This window comes from Notothenia rossii, assembly GCF_949606895.1.
Source record: "Notothenia rossii genome assembly, chromosome: 11".
Lineage (NCBI taxonomy): Eukaryota > Metazoa > Chordata > Actinopteri > Perciformes > Nototheniidae > Notothenia > Notothenia rossii.
Window position 1 is genome coordinate 208652 of NC_136910.1, and position 24743 is coordinate 233394.

The 24743-nt window shown below is 41.6% G+C and overlaps 1 protein-coding gene across 2 annotated transcripts; it reads left to right on the forward strand.

Moving 5' to 3' along the window:
* The first annotated feature begins 1473 nt into the window (after positions 1–1473).
* LOC307024152 (protein phosphatase 1 regulatory subunit 3C-B-like) lies at positions 1474–24462 on the forward strand. Of its 2 annotated transcripts, none has more exons than XM_079658013.1 (3): positions 1474–1688; positions 13432–13748; positions 20994–24462. In XM_079658013.1, exons 1-3 carry the CDS (start codon positions 1678–1680, stop codon positions 21542–21544), a joined length of 879 nt encoding a protein of 292 aa, XP_079514139.1. In that variant the 5' UTR covers positions 1474–1677; the 3' UTR covers positions 21545–24462. The 2 variants fall into 2 exon arrangements, with proteins under 2 accessions (XP_079514139.1, XP_079514138.1); XM_079658012.1 differs by having other exon boundaries at positions 1475–1688; positions 20991–24462.
* The last annotated feature ends 281 nt before the right edge of the window (positions 24463–24743 follow it).

Here is a 24743-nt window from a genome sequence, read left to right on the forward strand (position 1 = left end):
CGGTGGCGAACGATCCGGCTCAAAGAGCCGGCTCTTTTAAGTGAACGACGGGAGCCGGTTCGCGCCCGCGAACGAGCTGGTTCTCTTTTTTTTTTGCGGAGGGATCTAGATCAGCATGAAGGCACATTATGCAATGTGCACATTATCCCGCTTATTACACGGCCACATTCTCAACAAAGTAACGACATGACTCCCAATATTAATTGAAATGCTTTTATGGATTTAGAAAATTATTTTATCGATTTAAAAAATAGTTGTATGTATTTATTTAAATTGACATGCATCCGCTAAAGAAAAATAGTCCGTTGTTACTGTTTGAACTACGTAGCAACGACAGGAACTGCTTCGATAGTGTTTTTGAGGAGCTTTTTGATTACAGATTTGAAAACATCGTTGCTTGCTTTAAAAGTAGCACAATTCATTCTGTCAAACCTTGGAAAGTATCTAGATATCCCTGCCCTAATGCCAAAGTAAATATCAACTGAATATGTGTCGCCGTTTGATGTCTATGTCTGGACCGCTGCGTAAAAAAGAGGGTTTCTGCCCCGTTGCTTCTCTTCTTACTTCTATAAGAATAAAACACGGAGGAGGGAGATCTCTTTTTCTCCCCCTCTTCTGAGAGCCCAGCAGCTGATCTCAGAGCACGCTCCCCTCTCCTGCAGGGGGGCGTGGTCAGCTGCAGCTCAGAGAATTGGCCTTTTCTTTAAAAATAATTTTAAAATGTCGATACAATAGCCCCTTTTTTTAATTAGTTTTTATAGGTGTTGCTATCTGTTTTGTGTAGCGTGGTTCTACAAGCAAGTCAGTGCATTCATTGGGTGGTATCAGACAGTTACAAGGGTCTGTAAATGCAATGAAAACATTTGGCCGCAGCGAATCATTCATATTAAACATGTAATATTTAATTTTGAATACTTTAGTACAAAGGATGTATTGATTAATTTAAGTGATATATGTGTACACATAGGCCTATACACATCAAAACAGGGCGACATTTGATTTAATTAAAAGGTATAATATGTGGTAAACTGAAGAGCCGTTTGGGAGCCGAAAGAGCCGGCTCTTCTTGGCCGAGCCAAATGATCCGAATTCCCATCACTAGAGAGAACCCAGAGAGAACCTGTGTTCCTGTTGCAGACAGATCAGCCCTCAGTGCGGTCTGACAGGACTCAGGTGAACCTGAAACACAAACCTCTTTTCTAAATAAATACACTCGATTCAATCTGAGTTTTAATTTCATATATAATGTTAGTTTGCGAAGTAGAAACAGGTCATGTTTTATGTGTTTCATTTGATCACAGTTTTTAAAGTTTTAAATATAGCTATTGATTAAAATAAAAAGTGCCTGCCAGGCAAGTTTCAGGGCTCTCACATCCCAGAGCTCCTCATCCTTACGTCACGGCTGGACCACTAGCTTCTCTCTGATTGGCCAAGGGGCGAGCAGCTGACGCAGCTGAGCGCTGATTGGCTGCTGTCCTATGTGGGGACGGGGCTTGTGAAGCAACGGCTTCTCTGCTTAAAATGGCTGCAGAATGCGACGGAAATAAAACTAAGTGAACAAAAAAAGACGAAGAAGCGGGTTCTGCAGGTTCTAGGTTCTGCACCGGGAGGGTTCTGCACCGGGAAGTCCTGCGGAGTTTCTCTGGGTTCTGCAGGTTCTGCAGAAACAAAGTTTAGATGAACATCAGGTAACTGCGCCACTGCTGCTGCACTTACCCTCTTTATTGATTTATGGGGTGTTGTTATAATCTGATGCAGTCTGAGGGTTAGGGGTTAGGGTCAGCACTTTAGCCTATGCTAAACCTAACCTATACAGTCTGAGCATCAGATTATAAATACATCCTACCCGCAACTCTGAGCAGCAGCACAACTTTATTCATCATACATTCTTCTTTTCTTCCTGCTTTAATGTCTCAGATCTTTATAAAGAGTTAAACCGGTTATAAATGCCTGTCTAAAGTATTTTATTCTGTATTTATTTTTGTTGTTTGAACAACAACAACAACAACAACAACAACAACAACAGTTTGTCAGGTGCTTTCCTAAACTGCCCAATACATATAATTGTATGAGAAAGTAAATACATATAATCTTTATTTAGGAATATCATCTGTGGTTATAAAACGGAGTAAAGAGGAGAATACTGCAATACTTTATATATATATATATATATATATATATATATATATATATATATATATATATATATATATATATTACTTCATCATGGACCTCATCATGCTGTAATAATATGTGTATATATATATATATATATATATATATTAGGGCCGGGACTCGATTAAAAAAATTAATCTAATTAATTACAGGCTTTGTAATTAATTAATCGCATTTTTAATCACATATAAATATTTGACCTGAGAACAGTGAGAAGATGGATTTTAGTATACCATTGAATAATGACTGAATACATAAGCTTAAGCAACAAAACATTGTTTATTTTGTTCAAGGCGGTCCTTAACCAAGACCAACAGAAAAGTGCAATTTTTGCCATAAAGTGTAGCAATAGCATATTTAGGAATATAGTACATTTCAGAGATTCAGGTAGCCTATAGGTAGGTAGACCACCTGTAAACTATAACACTTTGTTTTTTAAGTAAAACACAATACTTTCAAGTACATTCAGAACATTGGAAACCCTGACTATTTGAAAACATCTCTCTGTTGCTTCAGAGGCCATAACAGACTTTGTTGATTTACCAATAGTTGATTTAAAAAATCTAATCAATTTCAGTCCAACTCTCTCAATAACCTTGGCCAAAACAATAAACAGTTCAACATAAAGTGTGAGTTGCACCAACAACATAATAAATAGTTCAACATAAAGTGTACCATTTAAAATCAAATAAAAAAGTGCCAGTGATTGACCTCAATCCCTCCTATTCTTCCAATATCCTGATGAAAAATAAAATCTCTCTGTTGCATAGGCCACTGTTTGATCAACGCGAATTGGGTGTGGGTCCTTGTACTCCGAGTCGGGCTAACGTCCACGCTAGCTTCCACGCTAGCTGCTATATGTTTTGCATTGAGGTGATACTTGAGGCTTGATGTGCTGCGGTGATATGCAAATTCCTTTTTGCATCATTTGCAAACAACCGTGCTCTTATTGACGCTTCCATCCGTCCGTTTTTTAAAACAAAATGTCCCATCCACGGGGCCAACCAAAGCGGTCTCATCAGCTTCTTCGTTCATGTTTGACTATTGTTCACTGTGGTTTGTTGTTGTCTGAAGTCATGAACGTTAGTTGGTGCTCCAGTATAATCGGACCCCTGAAACTCATCCAGTGAGAAACGTTCCGCGGTGCAAAAACAAGTGCGATTAAAATGCGTTAATTTTTGTGTAATTAATTCATCTTAATTAACGCGTTAAAGTCCCGGCCCTAATATATATATATATATATATTACTGCATCATTAGCAGCTAACTTCTGCGCTCCGATTTTTACATAAAAATGGAATTATGGATTATAAACAATTGCTTCAAAGCCACAGATACATTAATAACCTATGGATTAACCGATTCAGCTGCGTTTTTTCTCATTTTAATTCCATTGAACACGTCTTTTGATCAGATTGACAGCTACGGTGAAACGATCTCCCTAAAAGCTCCGTAAAGGTTCGTGTTGTGATATCTGTGTTTGCTTTGCCTGTCGCGAGATCGGATCGCTTAGTGATGATACTAAACTTAAATAATCTGTAGAGTCTCAGTTTTAATCGGATATATTGTATGTGCAGTTTCGATAAGTAATAAGGGTATCTTTATTTTGAATTCTGTGCTAAAGTGCGTCAGCATTTTTTTTTTTATGAATAAAACCGCACGTCCCTGCGGTGTGAATATCGCGGTTATCGCCATGACACGATATATCGTTCAGTCATAATATATATATATGCTGGCAGTCAAAGTATTTTAATCAGAAACTCAAAATCATATTTTTATTTTTTTTAATATTAAAACTAAGTCAGACAATTGTTCTATAAAGTGTATTTATAAAGAACCTGAAGCTGGTTCCCTGTCAGCAGACCACTGAGCGCAGAACCCTCAAAACACTCCAGAGACCTGCAGCTTCATGAGGTCATTTACAGATGTAGCACTCCAGATAGGACTCACATGGGTGTGTCCCGGTCAAAAGCCCAGCGGATCCCAGTGGCTGGGGGTGTTGCCAAATGTCTCCATTTGTTCAATTACAGGATTTAACCATGAGATGGCAGTGTTTCCCCTAGGATGGAGTCATAGCAGCGGTGCTAAGGCATGTGGGCCCAGCATAATGTGAGCGTGGAGCACGTGGAATTTTTTAGTGCGTGCGAAGTGCGCCCCGCCAATTTGTTTCTTTATATCAGCACAAGAAAGGCTCTTGAGGCCTAGCTCCAGGGCCGGTTCTAGACTATTTGCTGCTCTAGGTGAGATTTTAGGCGACATTTTATATGTAAAGAATAAATGAAAAATCTCTACAAAAGACAAATACACTGCAAAAACAGAAATGTATTGACACAGGTGATACACGTCAACATGGCTTCAAATGTATTCAGTATTGTATGAACATGTTTGAATTGGGGGTTGGACGTCAAATCCCCTAGGGGGGTCCGGGGCAATGTCTCAAGATTTAGCAAAAATACACCTTTTATTGAACATACAGTAACACAAATAATACAAATCCACATAACAAACAATCAAAAATGAAAAAGGGTCGCCACTTATGATTATTTTAAGAAAAAAGTTAAAAAAAAAAATCCTTTTTTTTTTTTTTTGGTACCTGGCTGGTGCTCCCTAGCAGCGGCGCTCATATTTCAGCAGCGGCGCTGCGCCGCCACTCTTTGTATATAGGGGAAACACTGGATGGCGCTTCATTCACAAATACACAAAGACAACTGGGTGTTGTAGAACTTAGTCTGTTTGCAATGTTTGCAGCTCTGCAGTTGTGTTTGTTTAATACTGTAGCATTTAATCACTTATTTGTTATGGTTTTCACACTAGAATGAAAAAATATCAATATTTTAGATCAAATAAAGTATAAAGTTTGCTTTATGCAGTATATTTTTTGTAATATTGTTGGGGTGTTTTTACACAGTACAGTAGATTGAAGTAAATCAATTTATTCATTAAGATAAGATAAGATGGACCTTTATTAATCCCTGTGGGGAAATTCAGTATTTCAAACAGCAACAGGGTGAGAGTGAAAAACAGGAGCACAGATTCACACAGATTAATAACATCTAAAATAAGATGAGCGATAAAAATAATAATAATGAGAAACTATGAAATTAGAAATGAATAAAACTAAAATATAATTATCATATCATATATTATAATGTATTGTATTATTAAGTAATATCATACATTAACCCCATTATATAGATGCCACATTGAATGGATGAACACATTTATGCATCAATAATTACAGGGTTAGTAGTATTTCTAAATACAAGTTGTAAAAATACTTATATGTATTTAATATGAATAACATAATACTTTTCAGGGTTAGGTCCGGTCTGACAGCGCTTAGCTCTCTGCTGCAGAGAAGATCACTGCTCTAAACAAAGTCAAAAATCCAAAACGGAATAAATATAATTAATTATTATTAATACGTTAAGTCTTGTTCATTGTTTTTCACTTTTATTAAATGTTTGATATTTCCGCACCCGGGACTAAGGTGTTAATGGTGGACTATCGGACATTCAAAATGCAGCATATTTTCCCCCAAGTGTCCGTCTTGTCTGTCAAAATGCATATTACGTTTCTACCTTGCAATATCATTATTTCCGCTCTCTTCACTCCAGAAGAGCGGTCTCTCTGTGTGCGGGGGATCACAGGAGGGGGGGGGGAGAGCTGTGGAATGTGACCAATCCCCCCTGGGAGACTTCCTCCACACGTTCCGATGGCCAATTCGTTTTAAACAAAGAGTTTAACGAGTTGGCGCCACCTGCACTAGCGAACCTGACGATGCCCATGACCTGCCTTTTAACTGGACACAGAAAAGATGGAGTGAGTGGAATGAAAGGATCCATGGCTTTTCATAAGTAAATAAAAAATAGCAGTGTTTTTATAGCAATTGATCGCATCCGCCCTGCTGCGCCAGTCAACAGAGCGTGCGTGGGACATATTTAGTAGCAGGATATGCACTGAAAAATAGGGCTCCCCCGAAAGCAAATTGGTAATTCGAACACTGCTGTTAATACTGCTCACAGGCTGGGCTGCAGTGTATATCTAGTGTATTCATACTGTACCCCTCATCACTGTTTATTCATTATTCAATTCATTCTATATTTTATTCTGTAGATTGTGTACATTACTTTTCACTTTACTGCTTGTTGCACTCCTGGTTAGAAGCTAAACTGCATTTCGTTGTCTCAGTAACTGTAATATGTGCAATATCAATAAAGTTGAATCTAATCTTGAGCAGGAACAAATGTATTTACTTAGTATATCTGAGATTAACGATTAAACACATTTGTGCATTCTTTATGGATGCAAACCGAGTCAAGCCGACTCCAAAATCATATTTTGTTTATTTTTAACAAAATAAATGTGGTTTAATCCACATAATTTACTGTGTTAAATGTTTACTGTAGTATTGTTTAACTTGAAGGTGCCTGATGTGAACATTTCCAGAAGAACGTCTATTAAATGGCCTTTGTATGTATACAGTACAGTCTAGCCCAGGGGTCGGCAACCTTTTTGATATGAAGTGCCATTAAAAAGAAAAATGTTATCAGCGTGCCAACGATCGATAATTATTAACGGGGGGGGGGGCGGTTGAGGACCTTGACGCTCGTCAACTCTCAGCAGGAGGGCGGGGGAGCCTCGCTGCGGGGAAGCAGTGTGTGGACCTGTCAGCGCAACTTACATGATGCCGAATTTAACAAACACATTTAAACAATTGGTTTAAACGGCATAATAATAAGGACGATCGTCCGTTCTGTGATTCTCCAGAACACACATGTTATGATATTAGGTTCATGCAGAGTGAGATGAGGTCGCTTTCCCTTTAAGAGAGAGAGAAAGAGGGGTGCGGCTTGTGCATGTGTGTTTGTGGATGGTAGAGCGACAGTGAGGGAACGTGTATGTTTCTGGAAGTGAAACGAGGCAGCAGAAAAACAGAGGTCTGTGATGTATTTTGTGAAACAGAAGAACATCTAAATAAATGCAACGGCCTCCCAAGAAGAGCTCGCCTCTCTCCAGTCATTGAAGCTAAAGTGGGTTATTGAACCTGAAGCTTGTTGCTGCTGCCCTCCTCGACTACGGTCTGGGAGCCGACAGGAAAGTTCAACACACAGATGGCCAGTCCGCCCCTTTGTAGCATATTATTTCGATGAGAGATGAACAGATCGCCACTGGGCTTTCAACTAAAGACACAGCCACGCAAAAACTGCAGCATGTGTACAGCTCCTTATGGGTACTGGAATTAGTGAAGTGCTTTCCTCCGTGGTGAAACGATCAGCACTGCACCACGGAGGAAAGCGGCAGAAAGTCACCTGGAGATAAAGAGCGCGGGGCTGCGTTGCGTGCATGGCTTCCTTCTGCAGGTAACGGGGAGACGCGCTCTGGCTGCGGTCTCGTTCAGTTTCCGAAAATACAATTTAAATATTTTGCACACTTATTCCGCTTATTCCTCGTGTGCCACTGGTTACGGTGCATTGGCACGCGGCACCGTAACTAGGGTCAGTGGTTAGGGTTGCCGACCCCTGGTCTAGCCCAACCATTTACACCTTCCTTTTTTCCCATCAAGAGTTTGAATTGGAAAAAAGGTAATGGTTATCGATGGCGCTTTTAAAGCCTATTGCATAATAACTGTGATTTATATTGCTTTTCAAATGCATATGGACACCCATCTACACTGCTCTTCCCGTCAAGAATATGAATAGAGCTTAGTTAGATCACTTTACATTTCTGCGAATGCATTTTTAATCACACACGTCTCCTAACCCCGAAAATAAAAAGAGGAAGCCATTTTCAAGTTCAGTTTTCACTGAAAAGTCTATATTAAAAAGCCTCAGTCACCTCAATTCATGTAATAAAAACAAAAGCACGTTGGCTGATTTTGGACCCCCTCACTAGCCTACTTTAATTAAATGTTTGATAAGTGCATGCAGATCACAGTAATCGTCAAGAATATGAATAGAACTCAGTTAGATCACTTTACATTTCTGCGAATAAACCTTTAATCACACACGTCTCCCCACCATATTACAGGTACTGAGACAACGAAATGCAGTTTAGCTTCCAACCAGGAGTGCAACAAGCAGTAAAGTGAAAAGTTATGTACACAATCTACAGAATAAAATATAGAATTAATTCAATGATGAATAAACAGTGAGGAGGGGTACAGTATGAATACACTAGATAGATATACACACAGCAGCCTGAGAGCAGTATGAACAGTGTGTATGAATACACTAGATACACACAGCAGCCTGAGAGCAGTATGAACAGTGTGTATGAATACACTAGATACACACAGCAGCCTGAGAGCAGTATGAACAGTGTGTGTGAATACACTAGATACACACAGCAGCCTGAGAGCAGTATGAACAGTGTGTATGAATACACTAGATACACACAGCAGCCTGAGAGCAGTATGAACAGTGTGTATGAATACACTAGATACACACAGCAGCCTGTGAGCAGTATGAACAGTGTGTATGAATACACTAGATACACACAGCAGCCTGAGAGCAGTATGAACAGTGTGTATGAATACACTAGATACACACAGCAGCCTGAGAGCAGTATGAACAGTGTGTATGAATACACTAGATACACACAGCAGCCTGTGAGCAGTATGAACAGTGTGTATGAATACACTAGATACACGCAGCAGCCTGTGAGCAGTATGAACAGTGTGTAGGAATACACTAGATACACACAGCAGCCTGTGAGCAGTATGAACAGTGTGTAGGAATACACTAGATACACACAGCAGCCTGTGAGCAGTATGAACAGTGTGTATGAATACACTAGATACACACAGCAGCCTGTGAGCAGTATGAACAGTGTGTATGAATACACTAGATACACACAGCAGCCTGTGAGCAGTATGAACAGTGTGTATGAATACACTAGATACACACAGCAGCCTGTGAGCAGTATGAACAGTGTGTAGGAATACACTAGATACACACAGCAGCCTGTGAGCAGTATGAACAGTGTGTATGAATACACTAGATACACACAGCAGCCTGTGAGCAGTATGAACAGTGTGTAGGAATACACTAGATACACACAGCAGCCTGTGAGCAGTATGAACAGTGTGTATGAATACACTAGATACACACAGCAGCCTGAGAGCAGTATGAACAGTGTGTATGAATATGCTAAGATATATAAAGTATGAAAACGGTAAGCAGTGCAAGTATAGTATAACATATATAGATATTAATTTCATGATGATAAACATTGTGGAACAATGATGAAAATGTGAATGGAAGTGGCGAGGTAAAACTGACACAAAACAACAACAAACTTTTGCTGAGCCAATTGGAGAGTTTCATCAGCAGCACGTGGTAAAACCCACCAATGAGCGCTCAGCTCGAGATACCAGCGAGTCGAGAGAGAGAATGTAATCTGCATTTTCTCTTTTGGTTTGATTAGAACACATCCTTAGGACCATACCATTCACCAGCCCCCACCCCCCGTGTTGACTATGCTGTTGAGAACTCTTTGTTTAAAACGAATTGGCCATCGGAACGTGTGGAGGAAGTCTCCCAGGGGGGATTGGTCACATTCCACAGCTCTCCCCCCCCCCCCCCCTCCTGTGATCCCCCGCACACAGAGAGACCGCTCTTCTGGAGTGAAGAGAGCGGAAATATTGATATTGCAAGTTAGAAACGTAATATGCATTTTGACAGACAAGATGGACACTTGGGGGAAAATATGCTGCATTTTGAATGTCCGATAGTCCACCATTAACACCTTAGTCCCGGGTCTGTGCCGGAAATATCAAACATTTAATAAAAGTGAAAAACAATGAACAAGACTTAACGTATTAATAATAATTAATTAAATGTATTCCGTTTGGATGTACGATTTTTGACTTTGTTTAGAGCAGCAAATATGATTTTGTTTGAATGATTAAATGGGTGAATTGCCCTAATGTGGGACATTTTTGCATTTCAGACTTTGGGAATATATTGCGATATGAAGCCGATACAATACATCAAAATCCAGTTCCATTGTAAATGTATTAACTTTATATCATCGTATCTCCGTGTTTACTGGGTCTTTTTGCATGAAACAAAGACTGGGATATAGTTTCAAGCCACTACTTTCGACAGAAACACACGGCAATGTTGTCCGGATTGTTGTTTTTATGCGGCACCGGCTTGAACAGGTCATGTGATCTGATCACGCCGGCGTCACGGTCGGTCGACTCCAAAGGGTTAAATGCATCAATCTGGTGCACTTTTGAGGGCAAAATTAAGAGATTTGTGGATACAGCTCTCAACACTCATATGAAACAGAACTGTTCTTACAATGTGTGTTGGAAGGATTGATTAAATTACTATGCATATTTTATAGGGCCGGGACTCGATTAAAAAAATTAATCTAATTAATTAGAGGCTTTGTAATTAATTAATCGAAATGAATCGCATTTTTAATCACATATAAATATTTGACCTGAGAACAGTGAGAAGCAATTTTTTTCACATGGATTTGAGTATACCATTGAATAATGACTGAATACATAAGCTTAAGCAACAAAACATTGTTTATTTTTTTTCAAGGTGGTCCTTAACCAAGACCTACAGAAAAGTGCAATTTTTGCCATAAAGTGTAGCAATAGCATAGGAATATAGTACAGTATATATATATATATATATATATATATAGATAGGTAGACCTTCTGTAAACTATAACACTTTGTTTTTTAAGTAAAACACAATACTTTCAAGAACATTCAGAACATTGGAAACCCTGACTATTAGAAAACATCTCTCTGTTGCTTCAAAGGCCATAACAGACTTTGTTGATGTACCAACAGTTGATTTAAAAAATCTAATCAATTTCAGTCCAACTCTCTCAATAACCTTGGCCAAAACAATAAACAGTTCAACATAAAGTGCCAGTTGCACCAACAACATAATAAATAGTTCAACATAAAGTGTACCATTTAAAATAAAATAAAAAAGTTCCAGTGATTGACCTCAATCCCTCCTATTCTTCAAATATCCTGATGAAAAATAAAATCTCTCTGTTGCATAGGCCACTGTTTGATCAACGCGAATTGGGTGTGGGTCCTTGTACTCCGAGTCGGGCTAACGTCCACGCTAGCTTCCACGCTAGCTGCTATATGTTTTGCATTGAGGTGATACTTGAGGCTTGATGTGCTGCGGTGATATGCAAATTCCTTTTTGCATAATTTGCAAACAACCGTGCTCTTATTGACGCTTCCATCCGTCCGTTTTTTAAAACAAAATGTCCCATCCACGGGGCCAACCAAAGCGGTCTCATCAGCTTCTTCGTTCATGTTTGACTATTGTTCACTGTGGTTTGTTGTTGTCTGAAGTCATGAACGTTAGTTGGTGCTCCAGTATAATCGGTACCCCTGAAACTCATCCAGTGAGAAACGTTCCGCGGTGCAAAAATAAGTGCGATTTAAAATGCGTTAATTTTTTTAACGCGTTAATTTTTGTGTAATTAATTAATCTTAATTAACGCGTTAAAGTCCCGGCCCTAATATTTTATTGTGTAAACACACAGCTGATCACCTGAGAGCTGCCGTTTCATTCAGACTGTTTAAAAAAAAAAAAACGGTCTGATTTTAACAACTCAATGTGTGATTGTTATAGCCGTAATATTAGACACTAATAATACAGTAAACTATTAACACTGTACATATTATTGTTTGTTTGCCCGTGGGTTTAGGATTATCGGTAGTGAGACCCGTGCTGTATTTTCCTCCGGTCAGATGTGATATAAAAACAAAGCGATTATTTTTGTTGTTGTAAACTCACGTGGATTAAACTATATTAGTGTATTCTTCAAAACATTATGATACATTAAATGATCGTGAGGATGATGATTGAAAATTGTTTGTCTTTAGGGTTCTGTGCTCCACCTGAACCCTGTTCTGTGTCTTTAGGGTTCTCCACCTGAACCCTGTTCTGTGTCTTTAGGGTTCTGTGCTCCACCTGAACCCTGTTCTGTGTCTTTAGGGTTCTCCACCTGAACCCTGTTCTGTGTCTTTAGGGTTCTCCACCTGAACCCTGTTCTGTGTCTTTAGGGTTCTCCAACTGAACCCTGTTCTGTGTCTTTAGGGTTCTCCACCTGAACCCTGTTCTGTGTCTTTAGGGTTCTCCAACTGAACCCTGTTCTGTGTCTTTAGGGTTCTCCAACTGAACCCTGTTCTGTGTCTTTTGGGTTCTCCAACCGAACCCTGTTCTGTGTCTTTAGGGTTCTCCAATTGAACCCTGTTCTGTTTCTTTAGGGTTCTCCAACTGAACCCTGTTCTGTTTCTTTAGGGTTCTCCAACTGAACCCTGTTCTCTGTCTTTAGGGTTCTCCACCTGAACCCTGTTCTGTGTCTTCAGGGTTCTCCAACTGAACCCTGTTCTGTGTCTTTAGGGTTCTCCACCTGAACCCTGTTCTGTGTCTTTAGGGTTCTCCACCTGAACCCTGTTCTGTGTCTTTAGGGTTCTGTGCTCCACCTAAACCCTGTTCTGTGTCTTTAGGGTTCTCCACCTGAACCCTGTTCTGTGTCTTTAGGGTTCTCCAACTGAACCCTGTTCTGTGTCTTTAGGGTTCTCCACCTGAACCCTGTTCTGTTTAGGGTTCTCCACCTGAACCCTGTTCTGTGTCTTTAGGGTTCTCCACCTGAACCCTGTTCTGTGTCTTTCGGGTTCTCGACCTGAACCCTGTTCTGTTTAGGGTTCTCCAACTGAACCCTGTTCTGTGTCTTTAGGGTTCTCCACCTGAACCCTGTTCTGTTTAGGGTTCTCCACCTGAACCCTGTTCTGTGTCTTTAGGGTTCTCCACCTGAACCCTGTTCTGTGTCTTTAGGGTTCTCCACCTGAACCCTGTTCTGTGTCTTTAGGGTTCTCCAACTGAACCCTGTTCTTTGTCATTATTACATGTCACTTGTTAGACGCTTTTATCCAAAGCGACTAACATACTCCATACTGTGGACGATCCCCACAGGAGCACAACGACATGCTGTCTGCAGGGTTCTGAACCCTTTTCTGTGTCTGCAGGGTTCTGAACCCTGTTCTGTGTCTGCAGGGTTCTGAACCCTGTTCTGTGTCTTTACAGTTCTGGACCCTGTTCTGTGTCTGCAGGGTTCTGAACCCTGTTCTGTCTCTTTACGGTTCTGGACCCTGTTCTGTGTCTTTACAGTTCTGGACCCTGTTCTGTGTCTGCAGGGTTCTGAACCCTGTTCTGTCTCTTTACGGTTCTGGACCCTGTTTTGTGTCTTTGTTCTGCAGGGTTCTCCAGGGGGCTCTGTCTCACATGATGCCAGTGGACATGGCGATGAGGTTCTGTCTGGCCGGTTCTCCTCCTCTGGGTTCCTTCCTGTTAAAACACTGTTCCCCGCTGAGGCCCTGCCTGTCCTCCGGTCTCCACGGCGACGCCTGCACTAACACCACGGTAACCAGGAGGTCAGCGGTCTGTCTGAAAAAGAAGAGGAACGTTGTTTTCGCGGACTCTCGGGGTCTGGCTCTCGCTAACGTCCACGTTTATAACGAGGACGAGGACCAGCTGCTGACGGAGAACCAGGACCTGAAGCTGAGAGAGAGGACAGGTGAGAACTAGCACCTGAGAGACAGGACAGGTGAGAACCAGGACCTGAGAGACAGGACAGGTGAGAACCAGCACCTGAGAGACAGGACAGGTGAGAAACTGAGGCCTGTCCTACGAAGCAGGATGTTCTCTTAGCGGCTAACTTCAGGGAAAACTCTGGGTTTCCGGTCCTACGACGCTGGTTCTCTTTTTAGCAGGCTAGATCTCCATGGTAACTGATGCTGAGCGGCTAACCTGGGGGGTATACTACGAATCAGGATTTTCGTTTAGCAAGCTAACTTCAGGGATTTCCGGTCCTACGAAGCTGGTTCACTTTTTAAGGGGCTAGATACAGGTTTCCCGCGGGGTCTTAAATTTTATCATCTGAATTTAAGGCCTTAAAAATGTCTTAAATATGATTTAGAAGGTCTTAAAAACAATGGGATTTGAAAGGTACTTCTGTGTTGCGATCGCGTCTAAATGTGTTTTGGGGAAAAGGTCCGGGCTGCAAAGTAACCAGTACGGTAAGAGCCTTTCAGTTCCCCTCAACAATTTGTATTAAAATAAATCAACATGGAACCAGTAATCACTAACTTTGTTTCCCCCGGCCCCTTATCGGAGAACACCCAGCTAGTAACCTAGCAACCAAGCTTCAGCTAGCGGTAGTCAGAAACTCATGTCTCTTCAAATCTACTTACAAATAAATATGGGGAAGTGTAAGGTCAACCGTATTTGGTTGGAAAACATCTAATTTAGTGCTTGGGTGAAACCAGTGGAGGGGAACGAGTTTGAAGCCTGCTGCACCTTTTGCAAAAGAAATCAGCGTTTGTTTTGCTAATGTAGCGTTAGCTAGTTTAGCGTTAGCCAGTGCAGCAGCTCCCGCAACAACACCGAGGGACCTCTGGGCGACGTTTGGGTTTACGTCAACCCTAAAAGCGGAGGTGCATTAGACGCTAAATACCGTAGCTAAACACCAATCATACAACAGCAATGATGAAAGATTGTAGCCAAGGCAGCAGAGCTCTGAATATAGCTCTTGTTACTCACACACACACACACACACACACACACACACACACACACACACACACACACACACACACACACACACACACACACACACACACACACACACACACAAGGGCTGCTCGATTATGGCAAAAATCATAATCACGATTATTTTTGGTCAATAATTGATATCACGATTATTAAATACGATTATTCATTGACTTTGAAAACATCCATTTATTGAACTTTAAAACAAATAATAATTTGAACATTATATTTTTAACTGTTGATTACCCTGAAAGTATAATTCAACTGAAAAAGCAATACAAAAATTAATTAAATAAATGATATATTTAAATAAATAATATCAAAATAATAAATACCAATAAACAAGATCAACAATTATTTTGGAGCGCACTTCCACAAGCTACTAAACATATATAAATATGATAAATAAATATAAATTAGACTCAAATTAATTAGATTAAATATGTTGTCACTGTCACAACCTAGCAATGCTAAATAATAGTTTTTTTCGATTATGTTGTTTTTGTAATTGTGGCAGGCCAAAATCGTAGTTGCGATTAAAATACGATTAATTGCACAGTACGAACACACACACACACACACACACACACACACACACACACACACACAGAGACACACACACATACACACTTTTTGGCTAGCACAGTTCTGTGCTGTTATGTTCAGTCATTGTTCTTATGTTGAACATGAATACATTTACTTTGTAATTCATTATGGGACGTATTTTTTCTTTCATAGCAATTTTCCTTCATACTTTCTTGCCGTAAAATAGGTTTTAAATTATTTTCAAAGTGGTCTTAAAAAGATCTTAAAAAGTCTTACATTTGAGTTGGGGAAACCTGCAGGAACCCTGTAGATAACTTATGCTGAGCGGCTAGCCTGCTCCGGAGCAGGATAGGTTCCAGGATAAGAGATCAACTCAGTGAAAGCACTGCCTGCTGACCAATCAGAGCTCAGTGTGCGGAGGAAATACAGTTTAAACTGCCGTTGCAGGAAAGACGGCCGGCCAAAATCACAGACTGTGTGAACGTGAAAATGAATAGAACATCACCTCCCATCTTCAGAGTAATCGGACTACTATAACTATTATAATATTATTATACTATTATGTTAAGAAAGCTTAATTAAATATCTGCCACAACATAAGTAACCGGATCAGAGTAACATTAAGTACAGTCCGCGGCATATCACATCATAATGTATCATATATCTCCTTATCTGAGTCAGCTGAGCCGTATCTGGCCGTGCAACACTCACAGTGTCACATACTGTATGCAATCAATCAATCAATGTTTATTTATATAGCCCAATATCACAAATGTTACATTTGTCTCAGTGGACTTCACAGTTTGTACAGAATATCAGTATGACAATACGACACCCTCTGTCCTTAGACCCTCACATCGTACAAGGAAAAACTTCAGAAGAAACCCCACAGTTTAAGGGGAACATGGGAGAAACCTCAGGGAGAGCAGAAGAGGACTCTCCCAGGATGGACAGACGTGCAATAGATGCCGTGTGTAAATTGAAAAGATAATACATTTGCAACATAGGTAGACCAAATGTTTGGAAAAGCATGTGTGTATAATAGGAAGATGAATCCACGAGGATATCCATCCAGGACTTATGATCCAGGACCACAGCCACGACTCAAGATCCAGGACTCGCGATCCATGACACAGGACCGCAGGATCTTCCATGACTCCGGATCCCGGCGTATATAGACACCAAAAAGAAAGACATTTGGGGAAGCTGGGTTAATCGGAACATGAGAGTACACAGGTATAGACAGAGAGAAGGAAGAAGTAAGATGTCCCCCGACAAACTAAGCCTATATCAGCAAAACTAGGGGCTGAATCTAATCAGCCCTAACTATATGCTTTATCAAAAAGGAAGGTCTTAAGCGCACTCTTAAAAACGGATAGGGTGTCTGCCGTCCGAACACAAACTGGAAGCTGATTCCACAAAAGTGGAGCTTGATAAGAAAAGGCTCTGGCTCCCATTGTACTTTTAGAGACTCTAGGAACAACCAACAACCCTGCATTCTTGGAACGCAATGCCCTAGTAGGCCAGTAGGGTATAATGAGTTCTTTAAGGTAAGATGGCGCCTGCCCATTAAGGGCTTTGTAGGCCAGAAGAAGAATTTTAAATTCTATCCTGTGTTCTATAGGGAGCCAGTGTAAGGCAGCCAGAACAGGAGTAATGTGGTCCGTTTTCCTAACTCTGGTTAGTACACGAGCTGCAGCATTTTGAATCAGCTGAAGAGACTTGACTGAATTCTTGGTACACCCTGATAATAAGGAGTTACAATAATCCAGTCTTGAAGTAACAAATGCATGGACTAGTTTCTCTGCATCGTTTTGAGGCAAGATATGCCTGATTTTCGCAATGTTACGTAGATGGAAGTAGGCGGTCCTTGAAATTGATTTTATGTGGGTGTTAAAGGATAAATCCTGATCAAATATAACACCAAGATTCCTTACAGTCTCACTGGAGGCCAAATTAATGCCATCCATAGTTAGTATATCTTTAGATCATTTGTTTCGTAGATTCTTCGAGCCAAGTACAATAACTTCAGTTTTGGTCGTGTTTAACATCAAAACATTTAAGGTCATCCACGTTTTTAAGTCCTTGAGGCAGTCTTGAATTTTATTTAGATGATTAATTTCATCAGGCTTGATTGATAAATATAGTTGAGTATCATCCGCATAACAATGAAAATTTACATAATGATTCCTTATAATATTGCCTAACGGAAGCATATATAGGGTGAACAAAATAGGTCCGAGCACTGAGCCCTGTGGCACTCCATGGCTAACTTTGGTTTGCATGGAAGATTCATCGTTGACACGTACAAACTGAGAGCGTTCAGATAAGACCTAAACCAGCCTAAAGCAGTTCCCTGTATGCCAACTAAGTGCTCTAGTCTTTGCAATAGGATATCATGGTCGATAGTATCAAATGCAGCACTAAGATCGAGCAAGACAAGAATAGAGACAAGTCCCTTGTCTGAGGCTATTAGAATGTCATTTGTGACTTTAACCAGAGCTGTCTCTGTGCTATGATGTGTTCTAAAGCCAGATTGAACATCTTCAAATAAATCATAGTTTTTTAAGTAATCACACAGCTGTTTTGCGACTGCTTTCTCAAGAATCTTTGAGAGGAACGGAAGATTAGAAATAGGTCTATAGTTGGCTAAAACCTCTGGATCGAGGTTGTGCTTTTTAAGAAGCGGTTTTATCACTGCTACTTTGAATGATTGTGGAACATAGCCTGATAATAAAGACATATTCATAATATTTAATAAAGAAGTGCTAATTAATGGAAAAACTTATTTTAACAGCTTAGTTGGAATCGGGTCTAAGATACACGTTGATGGTTTAGAGAGAGAATCATTGAATTTAATTGTTCAAGGTTTATGGCTGAAAAGCATTCTAGTTTACTATCTAGTGTAATATTAGAACTTACGTTTCCGGGAGCTGTTGATAACACTATACTGGTCAAAGGCAAGAGGTCATTGATTTTGTTTCTAAGAGTAACAATTTTATCGTTAAAGAAGCACATCAAATCATTGCTACTGAGTGCTATGGGAATAGAAGGCTCAGTCGAGCTGTGGCTCTCTGTCAGCCTGGCTACAGTGCTGAAAAGAAATCTTATTCTTATTCTCATCTATTAATGAAGAGTAGTATGCTGCTCTCGCTTTACGCAGTGCTTTCTTATATTCATTGAGAGTAATATGCCAAATTAAACGAGATTCTTCAAGTTTAGTGGAACGCCATATCCTTTCAAGTTGTCTCGACTTTTGCTTTATTTTGCGGGTTTGGGCATTATTCCATGGAGCTAATCTATGTTGTTTTATTTTCTTCTTTTTCAAAGGAGCAACAGAGTCTAATTTTATTCGCAGCGCATCTGTAGCACTATCAACAACATGATCAATTTGGGGTGGTGTACATTTTGTATAAGTTTCCTCCCCTACATGCAGACATGCTATCGAGTTAAGTATTGGTGGAATCTCTTCCTTAAATTTGGCTATAGCACTAACAGATAGGTTTCTGCTGCAGGAGCTTTTGGCTAATGCTTTGTAGTCTAGTAACAGTACTTCAAAAGTTACTAAGAAATGGTCGGATAAAGCAGGATTATGCGGTTCGACTAATAGTTGCTCAATTTCAATACCATAAGTCAGAACAAGGTCAAGAGTGTGATTATAGCAGTGGGTTGGTTTATTTACACTGTGACAGAAACCAACAGAATCTAATATAGAGTTAAATGCAACAGTAAGGCTATTTTTATCATCGTCAACATGAATATTAAAGTCACCTACGATAATTACTTTATCTGTTTTAAGAACCAAAGCTGATCAAAACTCAGAAAATTCTGATAAGAATTCTGAATAAGGACCTGGTGCACGGTACACTGTAACAAATAAGATTGGCTACAAAGTTTTCCAGGTCGGATGCGTAAGACTAAAAACGAGGCTTTCAAAGGAGGTATCATTTAATTTTTGTTTAGTATTGATTAGTAAACTCGAGTCAAAGATTGCTGCAACTCCACCTCCTCGGCCCGTGCCTCGGGCAATATGAGTATTGATATGGCTGGGTGGAGTGGCCTCATTTATGCTGACATATTCTTCATGTCTCAACCAAGTTTCAGTGAGACAGCATATATCAATATTATAATCTGATATTAAATCATTTACCAGTATTGCTTTAGATGCTAGAGATCTTATGTTTAAGAGTCCACATTTCATCTTCCTGTTTTGTTGCACTGTAGTAGTTGTTACATTTACTTTGATTAGGTTATTATGTATGACACCTCTATTAGGTTTTACCTTAAATTGTCCTTGGGCAGACACACACACCGTTAATATTGGGTATTTTATTGGGTTCAGGATTCCTATGGATGACTGTCTAGGAGAGAGCGCAGAGAAGCGTGTAAGACTCCGACTCCGCCTCCTGGTCTCAACTCCAGTTTGTCATGGATGCAGAAGTATTATTTTAAGCAACACATTAAGTTGAGGAAACACTCGAGTCAAATGTAATGAAAGTCAGATGTTGTCTTAGACGGGGCAGTAATATCATAAACCTGTTCATGTACGCATTCAAACACTTGTTCTGTTACCAGCTGTATTCACCTTGCAGGTGCAGCTATGTGGCTTTGATCCTGGATCAAGTGTTTAAGTCATGGATGTTTAAAGTTTAACTTCTTCATATGTCTAATATTATAGTTGACTTTTCATTCAGGAAGTATGACGCTGCGCTGTCAGTACGCTTCTCCATGTTTGTGATTGGTCGAATGTTGTTAACCCCGCCCCTTTCATGTGAACGCGCACTCAGCCGGACAGAGAAACCCTGGCTTGAGTTACCGAGTTGATAACCAGCGTCGTAGGACCGCTTAGCGAGAGTGCCTTTGTTTTGGGTTAGGTAAGATAACTCAGAGAGATCCAGGGTCTCTTGAACTGGATTCGTAGTAAAGAGGCCTGTACTACGAATCCAGTTCAAACTAACCCAAAACAAACGCGCTCTCGCTAAGCGGTCCTACGACGCTGGTTATTAACTCGGTGCATAAAATAATACTTCTGCATACAGTATGTGACACTGTGAGTGTTGCACGGCCAGATACGGCTCAGCTGACTCAGATAAGGAGATATATGATACATTATGATGTGATATGCCGCGGACTGTACTTAATGTGACTCTGATCCGGTTACTTATGTTGTGGCAGATATTTAAGTAAGCTTTCTTAACGCTAATGTTATAATAGTCAGATTGCTCTGAAGATGGGAGGTGATATTCTATTAATGTTCACGTTCACACAGTCGCTGATTTTTGCCGGCCGTCTTTCTGCAACGGCAGCTTTTCTGTATTTCCTTTCTCCTGTAATATGACTTGATCGCTTTAAACTCCGCACACTGAGCTCTGATTGGTCAGCAGGCAGTGCTTTCACTGAGTTGAGGCTAGCCGTTCAGCAAAAGTTACCATGGAGATCTAGCCCGGTAAAAAGAGAACCAGCGTCGTAGGACCGGAAACCCAGAGTTAACCTGAAGTTAGCCGGCTAAGAGAAAATCCTGCTTCGTAGTACAGCCCTCTGGACCTGAGAGACAGGACAGGTGAGAACCAGGACCTGTATTAGTCTTGTTCCAGAACCACGGTTGTGTTTCTCCTCTAGAATAAGTGAAGTGAATCTTGACTGTTTCATGTTCCTCTCTCAGCAGACGGTTATCCAGCTCTGGTTCTGGACTTCACCCCGCCGGCAGAAGACTATCTGGACCTGAGGAACCGTCTGAAGGCCCAGCAGGTGGCTCTGGAGACGTGTTCTCTGCAGGAGCGCCTGCTCTCGGGAACCGTTCAGGTGCAGAACCTCTGCTTCCAGAAGAACGTGTGGGTCCGGATCACCTTCGACTCTTGGCGCTGCTTCCAGGACGTTCCGTGTTCGTACCTGAACCAGGTGTACGGTTCCCCCGACACCAACACCTTCTCCTTCTGCGTCTGCGTACCGGAGGTTCTGCACCCCGAAGACCGTGTCGAGTTCTGCGTCCAGTACCAGACTCCAGAGGGAACCTTCTGGGACAACAACCAGGGGAACAACTACCGGCTGGTGGACCCGAGTCCCGGGGAGAACCAGGAGACGGAGAACCCCGGGATGCAGATCCAGAACCAGAAACAGCGGGACCAGATTGACCCGTTCGGCAGCCCCAGAACCTCTGCGGGGGTCTTCCTCTGGCAGAGCTGTGGCAGCGTGGAGACCAGCGCCCCCTACTGGTGAGAACTGGGTTTATTATCAACCCAACGAGGGCCAAAGGACCCACTGAGAACCCTTTGAGAACCTCTGAGGAACCCACCGCAGATCCTCGCTCTACCACCAGACACTTTAGCACGTTAGCTCTATAGCACGTTAGCTCTTTAGCACTTTAGCTCTTTAGCACTCTAGCCGCCCTCACTGAATTACCTTAAGTCTTTCTGAAAGACTTTGAAAGAGTTCCACGTCTCCACCCCCGGTTAGAGACCCGCTGCCCATCAGAACCTGACCCGGATCATCTGGTTCTCCAAGGAACCCGCTGCCCATCAGAACCTGACCCGGCTCATCTGGTTCTCCCAGGAACCCGCTGCCCATCAGAACCTGACCCGGATCATCTGGTTCTCTTCACCAGGGACCAGCAGGGGGTCCAGAGCCCTCCAGAGTCCTCCAGACCTTCACCAGAGACCAGCAGGGGGTCCAGAGTCCTCCAGAGTCCTCCAGACCTTCACCAGGGACGAGCAGGGGGTCCAGAGTCCTCCAGACCTTCACTGAGGACGAGCAGGGGGTCCAGAGTCGTCCGGAACTTCACCAGGGACCAGCAGGGGGTCTAGAGTCCTCCAGAGACCTCCAGACCTTCACCAGGGACCAGCAGGGGGTCCAGAGTCCTCCAGACCTTCACTAGGGATAAGCAGGGGGTCCAGAGTCCTCCAGACCTTCACTACGGACGTGCAGGGGGTCAAGAGTCCTCCAGAGACCTCCAGACCTTCACCAGTCCTCAATCAGGGCTTTATTTGACCCCAAAGACCTGCGAGGCGTTCAAGGCCTGACGAGTAAATTATCAAAACATAAGAACTGTCTCTCATCACCATCATAGGCCAAATCAAACAATCAGATCACAGCTTTGCCCCGCCCGTACCTGCAGGAGCTCCTCACTGATTGGTTCAGGGAAACCAGGAAACTGCACTTTAAACCAACATACAGACCATCTTACAGACCTGTGTGTGTGTGTGTGTGTGTGTGTGTGTGTGTGTGTGTGTGTGTGTGTGTGTGTGTGTGTGTGTGTGTGTGTGTGTGTGTGTGTGTGTGTGTGTGTGTGTGTGTGTGTGTGTGTGTGTGTGTGTGTGTGTGTGTGTGTGTGTGTGTGTGTGTGTGTGTGTGTGTGTGTGTGTGTGTGTGTGTGTGTGTGTGTGTGTGTGTGTGTGTGTGTGTGTGTGTGTGTGTGTGTGTGTGTGTGTGGGTGGGTGGGTGTGTTACCTGTCTGCACTTTATAAAGTTAGTGTTAAACCAGCCAATCATTAACCAGCACACCTCCTGCTGTCCCTGCCCACATCTCCCACAATGCCTCAGTGAAACTTTTTGATTGAAGCCATTAGCATTAGCTCCTCAGCTAACTGCCAACTTTAATTAGCCTGTTAGCTTCAGGTTGTCGTGGTAACTGCTGCTTGCACTTCCTGTTAGTTCCTTTTTAAACCCACCAAAATAAAAGCCTGTATTACCCAAAGTGTTGATATTAACAACAATAAAACTGTTGTTGTTGTAAGTGTACCAGAGGCCTGTTCTACGAAGCTGGTTCAACCTAACCTGGATATGTTTGAGTTAGCCGGTTGGCCTAATCCAAAACATACGCGCTCTCGCTAAACGGTCCTACGACGCTGGTTATCAAGTGGATCGCTCAAGCCAGCCGTGTCCTATCTAGTTAGGTGCGTTCACATGAAAGGGGTGGTATCTGGAGCATTCGACCAATCACAAACATGGAGAAGCTACTGACAGCGCAGCGTCATACTTCCTGAATGAAAAGTCAACTATAATATTAGACATATGAAGAAGTTAAACTTTAAACATCCATGACTTAAACACTTGATCCAGGATCAAAGCCACATAGCTGCACCTGCAAGGTGAATACAGCTGGTAACAGAACAAGTGTTTGAATGCGTACATGAACAGGTTTATGATATCACTGCCCCGTCTAAGACACCATCTGACTTTCATTACATTTGACTCGAGTGTTTCCTCAACTTCAGAATACCTTTATTAGTCCCACAAAGGGGAAATGTGCAGCGTTACAGCAGAAAGAGCCACAGACAGCTTAGTGTTGCATATCTTACATGCGTTAAAAAAGTACTAAGTTATAATATAATAAACAATATGCTAAAAAAGATAAAAACTAAAAAAGTTACATAATTTTCAAAAATACAGATCAAAAACAAATCAAATCTAAAAATCAAATCCTGTAGCAGTTCTTAGGATTTAGCAGCCCGGTATATATTACAGTTATTAAAGATGGCATATTTACATAAAGTATATATTGCACATAGTTTGATGGTATTTAACAGCAAGTTACACAATCTACAAATTACAAGATACATACCTTGTGACGGTAACAAGGATTTTCAACAAGTAACAAGGCAGTTTTTTTGTATTTCCTTTCTCCTGTAATATGACTTGATCGCTTTAAACTCCGCACACTGAGCTCTGATTGGTCAGCAGGCAGTGCTTTCACTGAGTTGATCTCTTAGCCTGCAACCTAACCTGCTCCGGGGCAGGTTAGCCGCTCAGCATCAGTTACCATGGAGATCTAGCCCGCTAAAAAGAGAACCAGCTTCGTAGGACCGGAAACCCTGAGTTTACCCTGAAGTTAGCCGCTAAGAGAACATCCTGCTTCGTAGTACAGGCCTCAGGCGTGTGACAGGGAGAGACGATGCCTTCAGGTCACGTCAAGCTTTTTATAACTATTTGTATCTTTGAACCGGGGAGTAAATATTTGAGGCTGATTTTAAATCATTCGATTTTGTTATCCGACATGCCCTGAACGCATAATTTCAGCAGTTAGCTTGTTGCTAACACACATGATAGATGCCATTGAACTTTGCTAGCCGGCTGCTAGCATCACCAGCATCACTCCTTTTTGTGTGTCCTTTCAAAATAAAAGTCTAATATTTATAGTTTTTAATGTTTGTTAGTTATTCACTCATATTGATGTTTATGTAACACTTTATTTTGTAGGAGCCTCGTTCCCCAAGTCAGCTGCTGCTGAGGACTGTCCCAGATCACACACCGACACACACACTGACACACACACACACACTGACACACCGACACACACACTGACACACACACACACACTGACACACCGACACACACACTGACACACCGACACACACACTGACAAACACACACACACACAGACACACTGACACACTGACACACTGACACACACACACACACA